The sequence below is a fragment of the Heterodontus francisci genome, chromosome 1 (assembly GCF_036365525.1).
Source record: "Heterodontus francisci isolate sHetFra1 chromosome 1, sHetFra1.hap1, whole genome shotgun sequence".
Classification (NCBI taxonomy): domain Eukaryota; kingdom Metazoa; phylum Chordata; class Chondrichthyes; order Heterodontiformes; family Heterodontidae; genus Heterodontus; species Heterodontus francisci.
Window position 1 is genome coordinate 3,980,326 of NC_090371.1, and position 22,339 is coordinate 4,002,664.

The 22,339-nt window shown below is 54.9% G+C and overlaps 1 protein-coding gene across 2 annotated transcripts in view; it reads right to left on the minus strand.

The window, feature by feature from the left end:
- LOC137366071 (probable carboxypeptidase X1) overlaps positions 1-22,339 on the minus strand; it is a 152,009-nt gene that overhangs the window by 87,150 nt on the left and 42,520 nt on the right. For both annotated transcript variants that reach the window (XM_068028198.1, XM_068028165.1), the window contains 2 exons: positions 18,928-19,124; positions 16,843-17,022 (listed from right to left, as the gene is read on the minus strand). In XM_068028198.1, coding sequence (XP_067884299.1) covers positions 16,843-17,022; positions 18,928-19,124 — 377 coding nt within the window. The remainder of the gene's footprint in view (positions 1-16,842; positions 17,023-18,927; positions 19,125-22,339) is intronic.

Sequence of the window (22,339 nt, forward strand, 5' to 3'; positions counted from 1 at the left end):
TGCACCGTGTACCCACAGTCCATACACTGCACCGTGTACCCACAGTCCATACACTGCACCCTGTACCCACAGTCCAGACACTGCACCGTGTACCCACAGTCCATACACTGCACCCTGCACCCACAGTCCATACACTGCACCCTGCACCCACAGTCCATACACTGCACCGTGTACCCACAGTCCATACACTGCACCGTGTACCCACAGTCCATACACTGCACCGTGTACCCACAGTCCATACACTGCACCCCGTACCCACAGTCCATACACTGCACCGTGTACCCACAGTCCATACACTGCACCGTGTACCCACAGTCCATACACTGCACCCTGTACCCACAGTCCAGACACTGCACCGTGTACCCACAGTCCATACACTGCACCCTGCACCCACAGTCCATACACTGCACCCTGCACCCACAGTCCATACACTGCACCGTGTACCCACAGTCCATACACTGCACCGTGTACCCACAGTCCATACACTGCACCGTGTACCCACAGTCCATACACTGCACCGTGTACCCACAGTCCATACACTGCACCCCGTACCCACAGTCCATACACTGCACCGTGTACCCACAGTCCATACACTGCACCGTGTACCCACAGTCCATACACTGCACCGTGTACCCACAGTCCATACACTGCACCCCGTACCCACAGTCCATACACTGCACCGTGTACCAACAGTCCATACACTGCACCGTGCACCCACAGTCCATACACTGCACCGTGCACCCACAGTCCATACACTGCACCGTGTACCAACAGTCCATACACTGCACCCCGCACCCACAGTCCATACACTGCACCCTGCACCCACAGTCCATACACTGCACCGTGTACCCACAGTCCATACACTGCACCCTGCACCCACAGTCCATACACTGCACCGTGTACCCACAGTCCATACACTGCACCGTGTACCCACAGTCCAGACACTGCACCGTGCACCCACAGTCCATACACTGCACCCCGTACCCACAGTCCATACACTGCACCGTGTACCCACAGTCCATACACTGCACCGTGTACCCACAGTCCATACACTGCACCCTGCACCCACAGTCCATACACTGCACCGTGTACCCACAGTCCATACACTGCACCGTGTACCCACAGTCCAGACACTGCACCGTGTACCCACAGTCCAGACACTGCACCGTGCACCCACAGTCCATACACTGCACCCTGTACCAACAGTTCATACACTGCACCGTGTACCCACAGTCCATACACTGCACCGTGTACCCACAGTCCATACACTGCACCGTGTACCCACAGTCCATACACTGCACCCCGTACCCACAGTCCATACACTGCACCGTGTACCCACAGTCCATACACTGCACCCTGCACCCACAGTCCATACACTGCACCGTGTACCCACAGTCCATACACTGCACCGTGCACCCACAGTCCATACACTGCACCGTGTACCCACAGTCCATACACTGCACCGTGTACCCACAGTCCATACACTGCACCGTGTACCCACAGTCCATACACTGCACCGTGTACCCACAGTCCATACACTGCACCCCGTACCCACAGTCCATACACTGCACCGTGTACCCACAGTCCATACACTGCACCCCGTACCCACAGTCCATACACTGCACCCTGCACCCACAGTCCATACACTGCACCGTGTACCAACAGTCCATACACTGCACCCTGCACCCACAGTCCATACACTGCACCGTGCACCCACAGTCCATACACTGCACCCTGCACCCACAGTCCATACACTGCACCGTGTACCCACAGTCCATACACTGCACCGTGCACCCACAGTCCATACACTGCACCGTGTACCCACAGTCCATACACTGCACCGTGTACCCACAGTCCATACACTGCACCGTGCACCCACAGTCCATACACTGCACCCTGTACCCACAGTCCATACACTGCACTGTGTACCCACAGTCCATACACTGCACCCCGTACCCACTGTCCATACACTGCACCGTGTACCCACAGTCCATACACTGCACCCCGTACCCACAGTCCATACACTGCACCCTGCACCCACAGTCCATACACTGCACCGTGCACCCACAGTCCATACACTGCACCGTGTACCCACAGTCCATACACTGCACTGTGTACCCACAGTCCATACACTGCACCGTGTACCCACAGTCCATACACTGCACCGTGTACCCACAGTCCATACACTGCACCCTGTACCCACAGTCCATACACTGCACCGTGCACCCACAGTCCATACACTGCACCGTGTACCCACAGTCCATACACTGCACCGTGTACCCACAGTCCATACACTGCACCGTGTACCCACAGTCCATACACTGCACCGTGTACCCACAGTCCATACACTGCACCGTGCACCCACAGTCCATACACTGCACCGTGTACCCACAGTCCATACACTGCACTGTGTACCCACAGTCCATACACTGCACCGTGTACCCACAGTCCATACACTGCACCGTGTACCCACAGTCCATACACTGCACTGTGTACCCACAGTCCATACACTGCACTGTGTACCCACAGTCCATACACTGCACCGTGTACCCACAGTCCATACACTGCACCGTGTACCCACAGCCCATACACTGCACCGTGTACCCACAGTCCATATTCTGCACCCCGTACCCACAGTCCATACACTGCACCGTGCACCCACAGTCCATACACTGCACCGTGCACCCACAGTCCATACATTGCACCCCGCACCCACAGTCCATACACTGCACCCTGCACCCACAGTCCATACACTGCACCGTGTACCCACAGTCCATACACTGCACCGTGTACCCACAGTCCATACACTGCACCCCGTACCCACAGTCCATACACTGCACCGTGTACCCACAGTCCATACACTGCACCCTGTACCCACAGTCCATACACTGCACCGTGTACCAACAGTCCATACACTGCACCGTGCACCCACAGTCCATACACTGCACCGTGCACCCACAGTCCATACACTGCACCCCGTACCCACAGTCCATACACTGCACCGTGTACCCACAGTCCATACACTGCACCGTGTACCCACAGTCCATACACTGCACCCCGTACCCACAGTCCATACACTGCACCGTGTACCCACAGTCCATACACTGCACCGTGTACCCACAGTCCATACACTGCACCGTGTACCCACAGTCCATACACTGCACCCTGTACCCACAGTCCATACACTGCACCCTGTACCCACAGTCCATACACTGCACCGTGTACCCACAGTCCATACACTGCACCGTGTACCCACAGTCCATACACTGCACCGTGTACCCACAGTCCATACACTGCACCCTGCACCCACAGTCCATACACTGCACCGTGTACCCACAGTCCATACACTGCACCGTGTACCCACAGTCCATACACTGCACCGTGTACCCACAGTCCATACACTGCACCGTGTACCAACAGTCCATACACTGCACCGTGCACCAACAGTCCATACACTGCACCGTGTACCCACAGTCCATACACTGCACCGTGTACCCACAGTCCATACACTGCACCGTGTACCCACAGTCCATACACTGCACCGTGTACCCACAGTCCATACACTGCACCCTGCACCCACAGTCCATACACTGCACCGTGTACCCACAGTCCATACACTGCACCGTGTACCCACAGTCCATACACTGCACCCCGTACCCACAGTCCATACACTGCACCGTGTACCCACAGTCCATACACTGCACCGTGTACCCACAGTCCATACACTGCACCGTGTACCCACAGTCCATACACTGCACCGTGTACCCACAGTCCATACACTGCACCCCGTACCCACAGTCCATACACTGCACCGTGTACCCACAGTCCATACACTGCACCGTGTACCCACAGTCCATACACTGCACCCTGCACCCACAGTCCATACACTGCACCGTGTACCCACAGTCCATACACTGCACCCTGTACCCACAGTCCATACACTGCACCGTGTACCCACAGTCCATACACTGCACCCTGCACCCACAGTCCATACACTGCACCGTGCACCCACAGTCCATACACTGCACCCTGCACCCACAGTCCATACACTGCACCGTGTACCCACAGTCCATACACTGCACCGTGCACCCACAGTCCATACACTGCACCGTGTACCCACAGTCCATACACTGCACCGTGCACCCACAGTCCATACACTGCACCCTGCACCCACAGTCCATACACTGCACCGTGTACCCACAGTCCATACACTGCACCGTGCACCCACAGTCCATACACTGCACCGTGTACCCACAGTCCATACACTGCACCGTGTACCCACAGTCCATACACTGCACCGTGCACCCACAGTCCATACACTGCACCCTGTACCCACAGTCCATACACTGCACTGTGTACCCACAGTCCATACACTGCACCCCGTACCCACAGTCCATACACTGCACCGTGTACCCACAGTCCATACACTGCACCCCGTACCCACAGTCCATACACTGCACCCTGCACCCACAGTCCATACACTGCACCGTGCACCCACAGTCCATACACTGCACCGTGTACCCACAGTCCATACACTGCACCGTGTACCCACAGTCCATACACTGCACCGTGTACCCACAGTCCATACACTGCACCCTGTACCCACAGTCCATACACTGCACCGTGCACCCACAGTCCATACACTGCACCGTGTACCCACAGTCCATACACTGCACCGTGTACCCACAGTCCATACACTGCACCGTGTACCCACAGTCCATACACTGCACCGTGTACCCACAGTCCATACACTGCACCGTGCACCCACAGTCCATACACTGCACCGTGTACCCACAGTCCATACACTGCACTGTGTACCCACAGTCCATACACTGCACCGTGTACCCACAGTCCATACACTGCACCGTGTACCCACAGTCCATACACTGCACTGTGTACCCACAGTCCATACACTGCACCGTGTACCCACAGTCCATACACTGCACCGTGTACCCACAGTCCATACACTGCACCGTGTACCCACAGCCCATACACTGCACCGTGTACCCACAGTCCATATTCTGCACCCCGTACCCACAGTCCATACACTGCACCGTGCACCCACAGTCCATACACTGCACCGTGCACCCACAGTCCATACATTGCACCCCGCACCCACAGTCCATACACTGCACCCTGCACCCACAGTCCATACACTGCACCGTGTACCCACAGTCCATACACTGCACCGTGTACCCACAGTCCATACACTGCACCCCGTACCCACAGTCCATACACTGCACCGTGTACCCACAGTCCATACACTGCACCCTGTACCCACAGTCCATACACTGCACCGTGTACCAACAGTCCATACACTGCACCGTGCACCCACAGTCCATACACTGCACCGTGCACCCACAGTCCATACACTGCACCCCGTACCCACAGTCCATACACTGCACCGTGTACCCACAGTCCATACACTGCACCGTGTACCCACAGTCCATACACTGCACCCCGTACCCACAGTCCATACACTGCACCGTGTACCCACAGTCCATACACTGCACCGTGTACCCACAGTCCATACACTGCACCCTGCACCCACAGTCCATACACTGCACCGTGTACCCACAGTCCATACACTGCACCCTGTACCCACAGTCCATACACTGCACCCTGTACCCACAGTCCATACACTGCACCGTGTACCCACAGTCCATACACTGCACCGTGTACCCACAGTCCATACACTGCACCGTGTACCCACAGTCCATACACTGCACCCTGCACCCACAGTCCATACACTGCACCGTGTACCCACAGTCCATACACTGCACCGTGTACCCACAGTCCATACACTGCACCGTGTACCCACAGTCCATACACTGCACCGTGTACCAACAGTCCATACACTGCACCGTGCACCAACAGTCCATACACTGCACCGTGTACCCACAGTCCATACACTGCACCGTGTACCCACAGTCCATACACTGCACCGTGTACCCACAGTCCATACACTGCACCGTGTACCCACAGTCCATACACTGCACCCTGCACCCACAGTCCATACACTGCACCGTGTACCCACAGTCCATACACTGCACCGTGTACCCACAGTCCATACACTGCACCCCGTACCCACAGTCCATACACTGCACCGTGTACCCACAGTCCATACACTGCACCGTGTACCCACAGTCCATACACTGCACCGTGTACCCACAGTCCATACACTGCACCGTGTACCCACAGTCCATACACTGCACCCCGTACCCACAGTCCATACACTGCACCGTGTACCCACAGTCCATACACTGCACCGTGTACCCACAGTCCATACACTGCACCCTGCACCCACAGTCCATACACTGCACCGTGTACCCACAGTCCATACACTGCACCCTGTACCCACAGTCCATACACTGCACCGTGTACCCACAGTCCATACACTGCACCCTGCACCCACAGTCCATACACTGCACCGTGTACCCACAGTCCATACACTGCACCCTGTACCCACAGTCCATACACTGCACCGTGTACCCACAGTCCATACACTGCACCGTGTACCCACAGTCCATACACTGCACCGTGTACCCACAGTCCATACACTGCACCGTGTACCCACAGTCCATACACTGCACCCTGCACCCACAGTCCATACACTGCACCGTGTACCCACAGTCCATACACTGCACCCTGTACCCACAGTCCATACACTGCACCGTGTACCCACAGTCCATACACTGCACCGTGTACCCACAGTCCATACACTGCACCCTGCACCCACAGTCCATACACTGCACCGTGTACCCACAGTCCATACACTGCACCGTGTACCCACAGTCCATACACTGCACCCCGTACCCACAGTCCATACACTGCACCGTGTACCCACAGTCCATACACTGCACCCTGCACCCACAGTCCATACACTGCACCGTGTACCCACAGTCCATACACTGCACCCTGCACCCACAGTCCATACACTGCACCGTGTACCCACAGTCCATACACTGCACCGTGTACCCACAGTCCATACACTGCACCGTGTACCCACAGTCCATACACTGCACCGTGTACCCACAGTCCATACACTGCACCCCGTACCCACAGTCCATACACTGCACCCCGTACCCACAGTCCATACACTGCACCGTGTACCCACAGTCCATACACTGCACCCTGCACCCAAAGTCCATACACTGCACCGTGTACCCACAGTCCATACACTGCACCCTGCACCCACAGTCCATACACTGCACCCTGCACCCACAGTCCATACACTGCACCGTGTACCCACAGTCCATACACTGCACCGTGTACCCACAGTCCATACACTGCACCGTGTACCCACAGTCCATACACTGCACCGTGTACCCACAGTCCATACACTGCACCCTGCACCCACAGTCCATACACTGCACCGTGTACCCACAGTCCATACACTGCACCGTGTACCCACAGTCCATACACTGCACCCTGCACCCAAAGTCCATACACTGCACCGTGTACCCACAGTCCATACACTGCACCGTGTACCCACAGTCCATACACTGCACCCTGCACCCACAGTACATACACTGCACCCCGTACCCACAGTCCATACACTGCACCCTGCACCCAAAGTCCATACACTGCACCGTGTACCCACAGTCCATACACTGCACCCTGCACCCACAGTCCATACACTGCACCGTGTACCCACAGTCCATACACTGCACCGTGTACCCACAGTCCATACACTGCACCGTGTACCCACAGTCCATACACTGCACCGTGTACCCACAGTCCATACACTGCACCGTGTACCCACAGTCCATACACTGCACCCCGTACCCACAGTCCATACACTGCACCCTGCACCCACAGTCCATACACTGCACCGTGTACCCACAGTCCACACACTGCACCGTGTACCCACAGTCCATACACTGCACCGTGTACCCACAGTCCATACACTGCACCGTGTACCCACAGTCCATACACTGCACCGTGTACCCACAGTCCATACACTGCACCGTGTACCCACAGTCCATACACTGCACCGTGTACCCACAGTCCATACACTGCACCGTGTACCCACAGTCCATACACTGCACCCTGCACCCACAGTCCATACACTGCACCGTGTACCCACAGTCCATACACTGCACCGTGTACCCACAGTCCATACACTGCACTGTGTACCCACAGTCCATACACTGCACCGTGTACCCACAGTCCATACACTGCACCGTGTACCCACAGTCCATACACTGCACCCTGTACCCACAGTCCATACACTGCACCGTGCACCCACAGTCCATACACTGCACCGTGTACCCACAGTCCATACACTGCACCGTGTACCCACAGTCCATACACTGCACCGTGTACCCACAGTCCATGCACTGCACCGTGTACCCACAGTCCATACACTGCACCGTGCACCCACAGTCCATACACTGCACCGTGTACCCACAGTCCATACACTGCACTGTGTACCCACAGTCCATACACTGCACCGTGTACCCACAGTCCATACACTGCACCGTGTACCCACAGTCCATACACTGCACTGTGTACCCACAGTCCATACACTGCACCGTGTACCCACAGTCCATACACTGCACCGTGTACCCACAGTCCATACACTGCACCGTGTACCCACAGCCCATACACTGCACCGTGTACCCACAGTCCATATTCTGCACCCCGTACCCACAGTCCATACACTGCACCGTGCACCCACAGTCCATACACTGCACCGTGCACCCACAGTCCATACATTGCACCCCGCACCCACAGTCCATACACTGCACCCTGCACCCACAGTCCATACACTGCACCGTGTACCCACAGTCCATACACTGCACCGTGTACCCACAGTCCATACACTGCACCCCGTACCCACAGTCCATACACTGCACCGTGTACCCACAGTCCATACACTGCACCCTGTACCCACAGTCCATACACTGCACCGTGTACCAACAGTCCATACACTGCACCGTGCACCCACAGTCCATACACTGCACCGTGCACCCACAGTCCATACACTGCACCCCGTACCCACAGTCCATACACTGCACCGTGTACCCACAGTCCATACACTGCACCGTGTACCCACAGTCCATACACTGCACCCCGTACCCACAGTCCATACACTGCACCGTGTACCCACAGTCCATACACTGCACCGTGTACCCACAGTCCATACACTGCACCCTGCACCCACAGTCCATACACTGCACCGTGTACCCACAGTCCATACACTGCACCCTGTACCCACAGTCCATACACTGCACCCTGTACCCACAGTCCATACACTGCACCGTGTACCCACAGTCCATACACTGCACCGTGTACCCACAGTCCATACACTGCACCGTGTACCCACAGTCCATACACTGCACCCTGCACCCACAGTCCATACACTGCACCGTGTACCCACAGTCCATACACTGCACCGTGTACCCACAGTCCATACACTGCACCGTGTACCCACAGTCCATACACTGCACCGTGTACCAACAGTCCATACACTGCACCGTGCACCAACAGTCCATACACTGCACTGTGTACCCACAGTCCATACACTGCACCGTGTACCCACAGTCCATACACTGCACCGTGTACCCACAGTCCATACACTGCACTGTGTACCCACAGTCCATACACTGCACTGTGTACCCACAGTCCATACACTGCACCGTGTACCCACAGTCCATACACTGCACCGTGTACCCACAGTCCATACACTGCACCGTGTACCCACAGTCCATACACTGCACCGTGTACCCACAGTCCATACACTGCACCCCGTACCCACAGTCCATACACTGCACCCTGCACCCACAGTCCATACACTGCACCGTGTACCCACAGTCCATACACTGCACCGTGTACCCACAGTCCATACACTGCACCGTGTACCCACAGTCCATACACTGCACCGTGTACCCACAGTCCATACACTGCACCCTGCACCCACAGTCCATACACTGCACCGTGCACCCACAGTCCATACACTGCACCGTGTACCCACAGTCCATACACTGCACCGTGTACCCACAGTCCATACACTGCACCCTGCACCCACAGTACATACACTGCACCCCGTACCCACAGTCCATACACTGCACCGTGTACCCACAGTCCATACACTGCACCGTGTACCCACAGTCCATACACTGCACCGTGTACCCACAGTCCATACACTGCACCGTGTACCCACAGTCCATACACTGCACCCTGCACCCACAGTCCATACACTGCACCGTGCACCCACAGTCCATACACTGCACCGTGTACCCACAGTCCATACACTGCACCGTGTACCCACAGTCCATACACTGCACTGTGTACCCACAGTCCATACACTGCACCGTGTACCCACAGTCCATACACTGCACCGTGTACCCACAGTCCATACACTGCACCCCGTACCCACAGTCCATATTCTGCACCCCGTACCCACAGTCCATACACTGCACCGTGCACCCACAGTCCATACACTGCACCGTGCACCCACAGTCCATACATTGCACCCCGCACCCACAGTCCATACACTGCACCCTGCACCCACAGTCCATACACTGCACCGTGTACCCACAGTCCATACACTGCACCGTGTACCCACAGTCCATACACTGCACCCCGTACCCACAGTCCATACACTGCACCGTGTACCCACAGTCCATACACTGCACCCTGTACCCACAGTCCATACACTGCACCGTGTACCAACAGTCCATACACTGCACCGTGCACCCACAGTCCATACACTGCACCGTGCACCCACAGTCCATACACTGCACCCCGTACCCACAGTCCATACACTGCACCGTGTACCCACAGTCCATACACTGCACCGTGTACCCACAGTCCATACACTGCACCCCGTACCCACAGTCCATACACTGCACCGTGTACCCACAGTCCATACACTGCACCGTGTACCCACAGTCCATACACTGCACCCTGCACCCACAGTCCATACACTGCACCGTGTACCCACAGTCCATACACTGCACCCTGTACCCAGAGTCCATACACTGCACCCTGTACCCACAGTCCATACACTGCACCGTGTACCCACAGTCCATACACTGCACCGTGTACCCACAGTCCATACACTGCACCCTGCACCCACAGTCCATACACTGCACCGTGTACCCACAGTCCATACACTGCACCGTGTACCCACAGTCCATACACTGCACCGTGTACCCACAGTCCATACACTGCACCGTGTACCAACAGTCCATACACTGCACCGTGCACCAACAGTCCATACACTGCACCGTGTACCCACAGTCCATACACTGCACCGTGTACCCACAGTCCATACACTGCACCGTGTACCCACAGTCCATACACTGCACCCTGCACCCACAGTCCATACACTGCACCGTGTACCCACAGTCCATACACTGCACCGTGTACCCACAGTCCATACACTGCACCCCGTACCCACAGTCCATACACTGCACCGTGTACCCACAGTCCATACACTGCACCGTGTACCCACAGTCCATACACTGCACCGTGTACCCACAGTCCATACACTGCACCGTGTACCCACAGTCCATACACTGCACCCTGCACCCACAGTCCATACACTGCACCGTGTACCCACAGTCCATACACTGCACCCTGTACCCACAGTCCATACACTGCACCGTGTACCCACAGTCCATACACTGCACCCTGCACCCACAGTCCATACACTGCACCGTGTACCCACAGTCCATACACTGCACCCTGTACCCACAGTCCATACACTGCACCGTGTACCCACAGTCCATACACTGCACCGTGTACCCACAGTCCATACACTGCACCGTGTACCCACAGTCCATACACTGCACCGTGTACCCACAGTCCATACACTGCACCCTGCACCCACAGTCCATACACTGCACCGTGTACCCACAGTCCATACACTGCACCCTGTACCCACAGTCCATACATTGCACCGTGTACCCACAGTCCATACACTGCACCGTGTACCCACAGTCCATACACTGCACCCTGCACCCACAGTCCATACACTGCACCGTGTACCCACAGTCCATACACTGCACCGTGTACCCACAGTCCATACACTGCACCCCGTACCAACAGTCCATACACTGCACCGTGTACCCACAGTCCATACACTGCACCCTGCACCCACAGTCCATACACTGCACCGTGTACCCACAGTCCATACACTGCACCCCGTACCCACAGTCCATACACTGCACCGTGTACCCACAGTCCATACACTGCACCCTGCACCCAAAGTCCATACACTGCACCGTGTACCCACAGTCCATACACTGCACCCTGCACCCACGGTCCATACACTGCACCGTGTACCCACAGTCCATACACTGCACCGTGTACCCACAGTCCATACACTGCACCCTGCACCCACAGTCCATACACTGCACCGTGTACCCACAGTCCATACACTGCACCCCGTACCCACAGTCCATACACTGCACCGTGTACCCACAGTCCATACACTGCACCCTGCACCCAAAGTCCATACACTGCACCGTGTACCCACAGTCCATACACTGCACCGTGTACCCACAGTCCATACACTGCACCCCGTACCCACAGTCCATACACTGCACCGTGTACCCACAGTCCATACACTGCACCCTGCACCCAAAGTCCATACACTGCACCGTGTACCCACAGTCCATACACTGCACCCTGCACCCACAGTCCATACACTGCACCGTGTACCCACAGTCCATACACTGCACCGTGTACCCACAGTCCATACACTGCACCCTGCACCCACAGTCCATACACTGCACCGTGTACCCACAGTCCATACACTGCACCGTGTACCCACAGTCCATACACTGCACCGTGTACCCACAGTCCATACACTGCACCGTGTACCCACAGTCCATACACTGCACCCTGCACCCACAGTCCATACACTGCACCGTGTACCCACAGTCCATACACTGCACCGTGTACCCACAGTCCATACACTGCACCCTGCACCCAAAGTCCATACACTGCACCGTGTACCCACAGTCCATACACTGCACCCTGCACCCACAGTACATACACTGCACCCCGTACCCACAGTCCATACACTGCACCCTGCACCCAAAGTCCATACACTGCACCGTGTACCCACAGTCCATACACTGCACCCTGCACCCACAGTCCATACACTGCACCGTGTACCCACAGTCCATACACTGCACCGTGTACCCACAGTCCATACACTGCACCGTGTACCCACAGTCCATACACTGCACCCCGTACCCACAGTCCATACACTGCACCCTGCACCCACAGTCCATACACTGCACCGTGTACCCACAGTCCATACACTGCACCGTGTACCCACAGTCCATACACTGCACCGTGTACCCACAGTCCATACACTGCACCGTGTACCCACAGTCCATACACTGCACCGTGTACCCACAGTCCATACACTGCACCCTGCACCCACAGTCCATACACTGCACCGTGTACCCACAGTCCATACACTGCACCGTGTACCCACAGTCCATACACTGCACCGTGTACCCACAGTCCATACACTGCACCCTGCACCCACAGTACATACACTGCACCCCGTACCCACAGTCCATACACTGCACCGTGTACCCACAGTCCATACACTGCACCGTGTACCCACAGTCCATACACTGCACCGTGTACCCACAGTCCATACACTGCACCCTGCACCCACAGTCCATACACTGCACCGTGCACCCACAGTCCATACACTGCACCGTGTACCCACAGTCCATACACTGCACCGTGTACCCACAGTCCATACACTGCACCCTGCACCCACAGTCCATACACTGCACCGTGCACCCACAGTCCATACACTGCACCGTGTACCCACAGTCCATACACTGCACCCTGCACCCACAGTCCATACACTGCACCGTGCACCCACAGTCCATACACTGCACCGTGTACCCACAGTCCATACACTGCACCGTGTACCCACAGTCCATACACTGCACCCTGCACCCACAGTCCATACACTGCACCGTGCACCCACAGTCCATACACTGCACCGTGTACCCACAGTCCATACACTGCACCCCGTACCCACAGTCCATACACTGCACCCTGCACCCACAGTCCATACACTGCACCGTGTACCCACAGTCCATACACTGCACCGTGTACCCACAGTCCATACACTGCACCGTGCACCCACAGTCCATACTCTGCACCCCGTACCCACAGTCCATACACTGCACCGTGCACCCACAGTCCATACACTGCACCGTGCACCCACAGTCCATACACTGCAACCCGTACCCACAGTCCATACACTGCACCCTGTACCCACAGTCCATACACTGCAACCCGTACCCACAGTCCATACACTGCACCGTGCACCCACAGTCCATACACTGCACCGTGCACCCACAGTCCATACACTGCACCGTGTACCCACAGTCCATACACTGCACCGTGTACCCACAGTCCATACACTGCACCGTGTACCCACAGTCCATACACTGCACCCCGTACCCACAGTCCATACACTGCACCGTGTACCCACAGTCCATACACTGCACCGTGCACCCACAGTCCATACACTGCACCGTGTACCCACAGTCCATACACTGCACCGTGTACCCACAGTCCATACACTGCACCGTGCACCCACAGTCCATACACTGCACCCCGTACCCACAGTTCATACACTGCACCGTGTACCCACAGTCCATACACTGCACCGTGTACCCACAGTCCATACACTGCACCGTGCACCCACAGTCCATACTCTGCACCCCGTACCCACAGTCCATACACTGCACCGTGTACCCACAGTCCATACACTGCACCGTGTACCCACAGTCCATACACTGCACCGTGTACCCACAGTCCATACACTGCACCGTGTACCCACAGTCCATACACTGCACCCCGTACCCACAGTCCATACACTGCACCGTGTACCCACAGTCCATACACTGCACCGTGTACCCACAGTCCATACACTGCACCCCGTACCCACAGTCCATACACTGCACCGTGTACCCACAGTCCATACACTGCACCCCGTACCCACAGTCCATACACTGCACCGTGTACCCACAGTCCATACACTGCACCCCGTACCCACAGTCCATACACTGCACCGTGTACCCACAGTCCATACACTGCACCCCGTACCCACAGTCCATACACTGCACCGTGCACCCACAGTCCATACACTGCACCGTGTACCCACAGTCCATACACTGCACCGTGCACCCACAGTCCATACACTGCACCGTGCACCCACAGTCCATACACTGCACCGTGCACCCACAGTCCATACACTGCACCGTGTACCCACAGTCCATACACTGCACCCTGTACCCACAGTCCATACACTGCACCGTGTACCCACAGTCCATACACTGCACCGTGCACCCACAGTCCATACACTGCACCGTGTACCCACAGTCCATACACTGCACCGTGTACCCACAGTCCATACACTGCACCGTGTACCCACAGTCCATACACTGCACCGTGTACCCACAGTCCATACACTGCACCCCGTACCCACAGTCCATACACTGCACCGTGTACCCACAGTCCATACACTGCACCGTGTACCCACAGTCCATACACTGCACCGTGTACCCACAGTCCATACACTGCACCGTGTACCCACAGTCCATACACTGCACCGTGTACCCACAGTCCATAAACTGCACCGTGTACCCACAGTCCATACACTGCACCGTGTACCCACAGTCCATACACTGCACCGTGTACCCACAGTCCATACACTGCACCGTGTACCAACAGTCCATACACTGCACCGTGTACCCACAGTCCATACACTGCACCGTGTACCAACAGTCCATACACTGCACCGTGTACCCACAGTCCATACACTGCACCCCGTACCCACAGTCCATACACTGCACCCCGTACCCACAGTCCATACACTGCACCCCGTACCCACAGTCCATACACTGCACCCCGTACCCACAGTCCATACACTGCACCGTGTACCCACAGTCCATACACTGCACCCTGTACCCACAGTCCATACACTGCACCCTGTACCCACAGTCCATACACTGCACCCTGTACCCACAGTCCATACACTGCACCCTGTACCCACAGTCCATACACTGCACACTGCACCCACCGTCCATACACTGCAACCTGCACCCACAGTCCATACACTGCACCCTGTACCCACAGTCCATACACTGCACCCTGTACCCACAGTCCATACACTGCACCGTGCACCCACAGTCCATACACTGCACCGTGTACCCACAGTCCATACACTGCACCCTGTACCCACAGTCCATACACTGCACCGTGTACCCACAGTCCATACACTGCACCGTGTACCCACAGTCCATACACTGCACCCTGCACCCACTGTCCATACACTGCACCGTGTACCCACAGTCCATACACTGCACCCTGCACCCACCGTCCATACACTGCAACCTGCACCCACAGTCCATACACTGCACCGTGTACCCACAGTCCATACACTGCACCCTGCACCCACAGTCCATACACTGCACCGTGTACCCACAGTCCATACACTGCACCCTGCACCCACAGTCCATACACTGCACCCTGCACCCACTGTCCATACACTGCACCGTGTACCCACAGTCCATACACTGCACCCTGCACCCACAGTCCATACACTGCACCCTGCACCCACTGTCCATACACTGCACCGTGCACCCACAGTCCATACACTGCACCCTGCACCCACAGTCCATACACTGCACCGTGCACCCACTGTCCATACAGAGCACCCCAAACACCACCCCTCTCTCCTAGCCATGCCTGATGCCAGTCAGATCCTCTAATTATGCTCTGATTGAGCTAAGATCTGCAGCTGTCTATGCCAGTTGCCAAGAGTAACTCGTCTGCACTTACTGAAGCATTGGGCCATTTGTAATGAGCTGGAATAGGGATGAAATGATTCCGGATCAGACTGGGATCTTCATATTCCTCTTCTGCGTTCCAGAGGATTGAGTTCAAGTCAGCAAAGTTGTGATTGAGATCGTAACCCTGCATATTCCAACGTCCAAGAGTCCATCCTGATAACTCAGAGCCCTGTCAGTAAGAGACAGAAAGATCACGACAGCTCATTCCAGACCTTCACACAATGGAGAGCATGCAACCAAACCGGTCTGTGCCAGATACATCTCTCTCCTCATAGACCTGTATCAACCCTGTATCAATCCCAAACTAATCTCACTGCTCCACTCTCTCCTCAGAACCCTTTATCAATACCAAACTAATGCCACCGACCCGTGCTCTCCCCATAGCCGTGTATCAATCCCCAAACTGATCCCAATATCCGGCTCTTTCCCCATTGCCCTGTATCAGTCCCGAACTAATCCCACTGCCCTTCTCTCTCCCCATAGCCCTGTATCAATCCCAAACTAATCCCACTGCTCCGCTCTCTCCCCATAGCCCTGATTCAATTCCAAACTAATCCCACTGCTCCGTTCTCTCCCCATTGCCCTGTATCAATCCCAAACTAATCTCACTGCCCTGCCCACTCCCCATTCCCCTGTATCAATCCCAAACTAATCTCACTGCCCTGCCCACTCCCCATTCCCCTGTATCAATCCCAAACTAATCCCACTGCCCCACTCTGTCCCCATAGCCCTGTATCAATCCCAAACTAATCCCACTGCCCCGCTCTGTCCCCATAGCCCTGTATCAATTCCAAACTAATCCCACTGCCCCACTCTCTCCCCATAGCCCTGTATCAATCCCAAACTAATCCCACTGCCCCGCTCTCTCTCCCCACAGCCCTGTATCAATCCCAAACTAATCCCACTGCCCTGCCCACTCCCCATAGCCCTGTATCAATCCCAAACTAATCCCACTGCCCCGCTCTCTCTCCCCACAGCCCTGTATCAATCCCAAACTAATCCCACTGCCCTGCCCACTCCCCATAGCCCTGTATCAATCCCAAACTAATCCCACTGCCCCGCTCTCTCTCCCCACAGCCCTGTATCAATCCCAAACTAATCCCACTGCCCTGCCCACTCCCCATAGCCCTGTATCAATCCCAAACTAATCCCACTGCCCCGCTCTCTCTCCCCACAGCCCTGTATCAATCCCAAACTAATCCCACTGCCCTGCCCACTCCCCATAGCCCTGTATCAATCCCAAACTAATCCCACTGCCCCGCTCTCTCTCCCCACAGCCCTGTATCAATTCCAAACTAATCCCACTGCCCCGCTCTCTCTCCCCACAGCCCTGTATCAATCCCAAACTAATCCCACTGCCCCGCTGTATAACCATAGCCCTGTGTCAGTCTCTGCCGCCATCCCCTGTCGGTCGGTCTCTGCCCCCTGTCGGTCGGTCTCTGCCCCGTCAGTCAGTAAGTTTCTGCCCCCTGTCGGTCAGTCTGTGCTCATGTTGGTCAGTCTCTCCCCCGTCGGTCCGTTTGTGGTTTATGTCGGTCAGTCTCTGCCCCCTGTCGGTCGGTCTCTGCCCCCCGTCGGTCAGTCTCTGTCCCCTGTCTGTCGGTCTCTGCCCCCTGTCGGTCCGACTCTGCCCCGTTGGTCAGTCTCTGCCCCGTTGGTCAGTCTCTGCCCCCTGTCAGTCAGTAAGTTTCTGCCCCCTGTCGGTCGGTCTCTGCCCCCTGTCGGTCAGTCTCTGCCCCCTGTCGGTCAGTCTCTCCCCCCTGTCGGTCAGTCTCTCCCCCCTGTCGGTCAGTCTCTCCCCCCTGTTGGTCCGTTTGTGGTTTATGTCAGTCAGTCTCTCCCCCCTGTCGGTCCGTTTGTGGTTTATGTCGGTCAGTCTCTCCCCCCTGTCGGTCCGTTTGTGGTTTATGTCGGTCAGTCTCTCCCCCCTGTCGGTCCGTTTGTGGTTTATGTCGGTCAGTCTCTCCCCCCTGTCGGTCCGTTTGTGGTTTATGTCGGTCAGTCTCTTCCCCCTGTCGGTCAGTCTGTGCCCCGATCAGTCTGTCCCCCTGTACCCGCACTGTGCAGTGCGTACCTTTGTATATGCCAGTTCGTATCCATCGGGGTTCATTGATGGCAGTAAGTGTATACGGGTGCTGTCGACCAGCTTGACCACACGTGGATTTCTCTTTAGGTACTGCTGACACAGGTACTGCATGAGGAAGACCAGGATCTCTCTGCCAAGTACTTCATTACCGTGCATCCCTGCCACGTACCGAAACTCAGGTTCTCCTGCAAGATCCAAGCAGCAAACATCCCAGGAAACATGAGGAGGAATTCACTCTGAGTCCGGCATCGATATTCCTGGAGGTTTGATCACATCACCTCCCAGCTCTAAACTCTTGAAAGGGGCAAGCATTCGCACAGCTCCAATATTTTTATGTACAAATAAAAATCCTGCCCCAAAATTATTTCTCAGCTTTTAAATTTAATTCGTTCATGGGTTGTGGCATCACAGGCAACTCCAGTATTTATTGTCCTTGGAAAGAACGAACAAAGAACAAAGAACAGTACAGCACAGGAACAGGCCATTCGGCCCTCCAAGCCTGTGCCGATCTTGATGCCTGCCTAAACTAAAACCTTCTGCACTTCCGGGGACTGTATCCCTCTATTCCCAACCTATTCATATATTTGTCAAGATGCCTCTTAAACGTCGCTATCGTACCTGCTTCCACCACCTCCCCCGGCAGCAAGTTCCAGGCACTCAACACCCTCTGTGTAAAGAACTTGCCTCGCACATTCCCTCTAAACTTTGCCCCTCTCACCTTAAACCTATGTCCCCTAGTAACTGACTCTTCCACCCTGGGAAAAAGCTTCTGACTATCCACTCTGTCCATGCCGCTCATAACTTTGTAAACCTCTATCATGTCGCCCCTCCACCTCCGTCGTTCCAGTGAAAACAATCCGAGTTTATCCAACCTCTCCTCATAGCTAATGCCCTCCAGACCAGGCAACATCCTGGTAAACCTCTTCTGTACCTTCTCCAAAGCCTCCACGTCCTTCTGGTAGTGTGGCGACCAGAATTGCATGCAATATTCTAAGTGTGGCCTAACTAAAGTTCTGTACAGCTGCAACATGACTTGCCAATTTTTATACTCCATGCCCCGACCGATGAAGGCAAGCATGCCGTATGCCTTCTTGACTACCTTATCCACCTGCGTTGCCACTTTCAATGACCTGTGGACCTGTACGCCCAGATCTCTCTGCCTGTCAATACTCCGAAGGGTTCTGCCATTTACTGTATACTTCCCACCTGCATCAGACCTTCCAAAATGCATTACCTCACATTTGTCCGGATTAAACTCCATCTGCCATTTCTCCGCCCAAGTCTCCAACCGATCTATATCCTGCTGTATCCTCTGACAATCCTCATCACTGTCCGCAACTCCACCAACCTTTGTGTCGTCCGGAAACTTACTAATCGGACCAGCTACATTTTCCTCCAAATCATTTATATATACTACAAAGAGCAAAGGTCCCAGCACTGATCCCTGCGGAACACCACTAGTCACATCCCTCCATTCAGAAAAACACCCATCCTCTGCTACCCTCTGTCTTCTATGACCGAGCCAGTTCTGTATCCATCTTGCCAGCTCACCTCTGATCCCATGTGACTTCACCTTTTGTACCAGTCTGTCATGAGGGACCTTGTCAAAGGCTTTACTGAAGTCCATATAGATAACATCCACTGCCCTTCCTTCATCAATCATCTTCGTCACTTCCTCAAAAAACTCAATCAAATTAGTGAGACACGACCTCCCCTTCACAAAACCATGCTGACTCTCGCTAATAAGTTCATTTGTTTCCAAATGGGAGTAAATCCCGTCCCGAAGGATCCTCTCTAATAATTTCCCTACCACTGACGTAAGGCTTACCGGCCTATAATTTCCTGGATTGTCCTTGTTACCCTTCTTAAACAAAGGAACAACATTGGCTATTCTCCAATCCTCTGGGACCTCACCTGTAGCCAATGAGGATACAAAGATTTCTGTATGGACTTTAGTAAAGCCTTTGACAAGGTCCCGCATGGCAGACTGGTACAAAAGGTGAAGTCACACGGGATCAGAGGTGAGCTGGCAAGATGGATACAGAACTGGCTCGGTCATAGAAGACAGAGGGTAACAGTGGATGGGTGTTTTTCTGAATGGAGGGATGTGACTAGTGGTGTTCCACAGGGATCAGTGCTGGGACCTTTGCTCTTTGTAGTATATATAAATGATTTGGAGGAAAATGTAGCTGGTCTGATTAGTAAGTTTTCAGACGACACAAAGGTTGGTGGAGTTGTGGATAGTGATGAGGATTGTCAGAGGATACAGCAGGATATAGATCGGTTGGAGACTTGGGCGGAGAAATGGCAGATGGAGTTTAATCCAGACAAATATGAGGTAATGCATTTTGGAAGGTCTAATACAGGTGGGAAGTATACAGTAAATGGCAGAACCTTTAGGAGTATTGACAGGCAGAGAGATCTGGGCGTACAGGTCCACAGGTCACTGAAAGTGGCAACGCAGGTGGATAAGGTAGTCAAGAAGGCAGACGGCATGCTTGCCTTCATCGGTCGGGGCACAGAGTATAAAAATTGGCAAGTCATGCTGCAGCTGTACAGAACCTTAGTTCGGCCACACTTAGAATATTGCGTGCAATTCTGGTCGCCACACTACCAGAAGGACATGGAGGCTTTGGCGAGGGTACAGAAGAGGTTTACCAGGATGTTGCCTGGTCTGGAGGGCATTAGCTATGAGGAGAGGTTGGATTGTTTTCACTGGAACGACGGAGGTGGAGGGGCGACATGATAGAGGTTTACAAAGTTATGAGTGGCATGGACAGAGTGGATAGTCAGAAGCTTTTTCCCAGGGTGGAAGAGTCAGTTACTGGGGGACATAGGTTGAAGGTGAGAGGGGTAAAGTTTAGAGTGGATGTGTGAGAGGGTGGTGAGTGCCTGGAACTTGTTGCCGGGGGAGGTGGTGGGAGCAGGTACGATAGCAATGTTTGAGAGGCATCTTGAAAAATACATGAATAGGATGGGAATAGCGGGATATGGTCCCCGGAAGTGCAGAAGGTTTTAGTTTAGGCAGGCATCAAGATCGGCGCAGGCTTGGAGGGCCGAATGGCCTGTTCCTGTGCTGTACTGTTCTTTGTTCTATATCTGGATTTCCAAAAGGCATTCGATAAGATGCACACAAAAGGTGAATTGGCAAGATAAAGGCTCATGGATTTGCAGGTGATTATATTACCACAGATAGAGAATTGGTTAATGGACAGGAAGCAAAGAGTGGGCACAAACAGGGCATTTTCAACTTGGCCACAAGAATCAGTGCTGGGACCTCAGCTATTTACAATCTATATTAATGACTTCAATGAAGACACAGAGAGTAATGTATCTCAGTTTACTGATGATACAAAGGTAGGTGGAAAGGTAAACTGTGGGGAGGACACAGAGAGGCTGG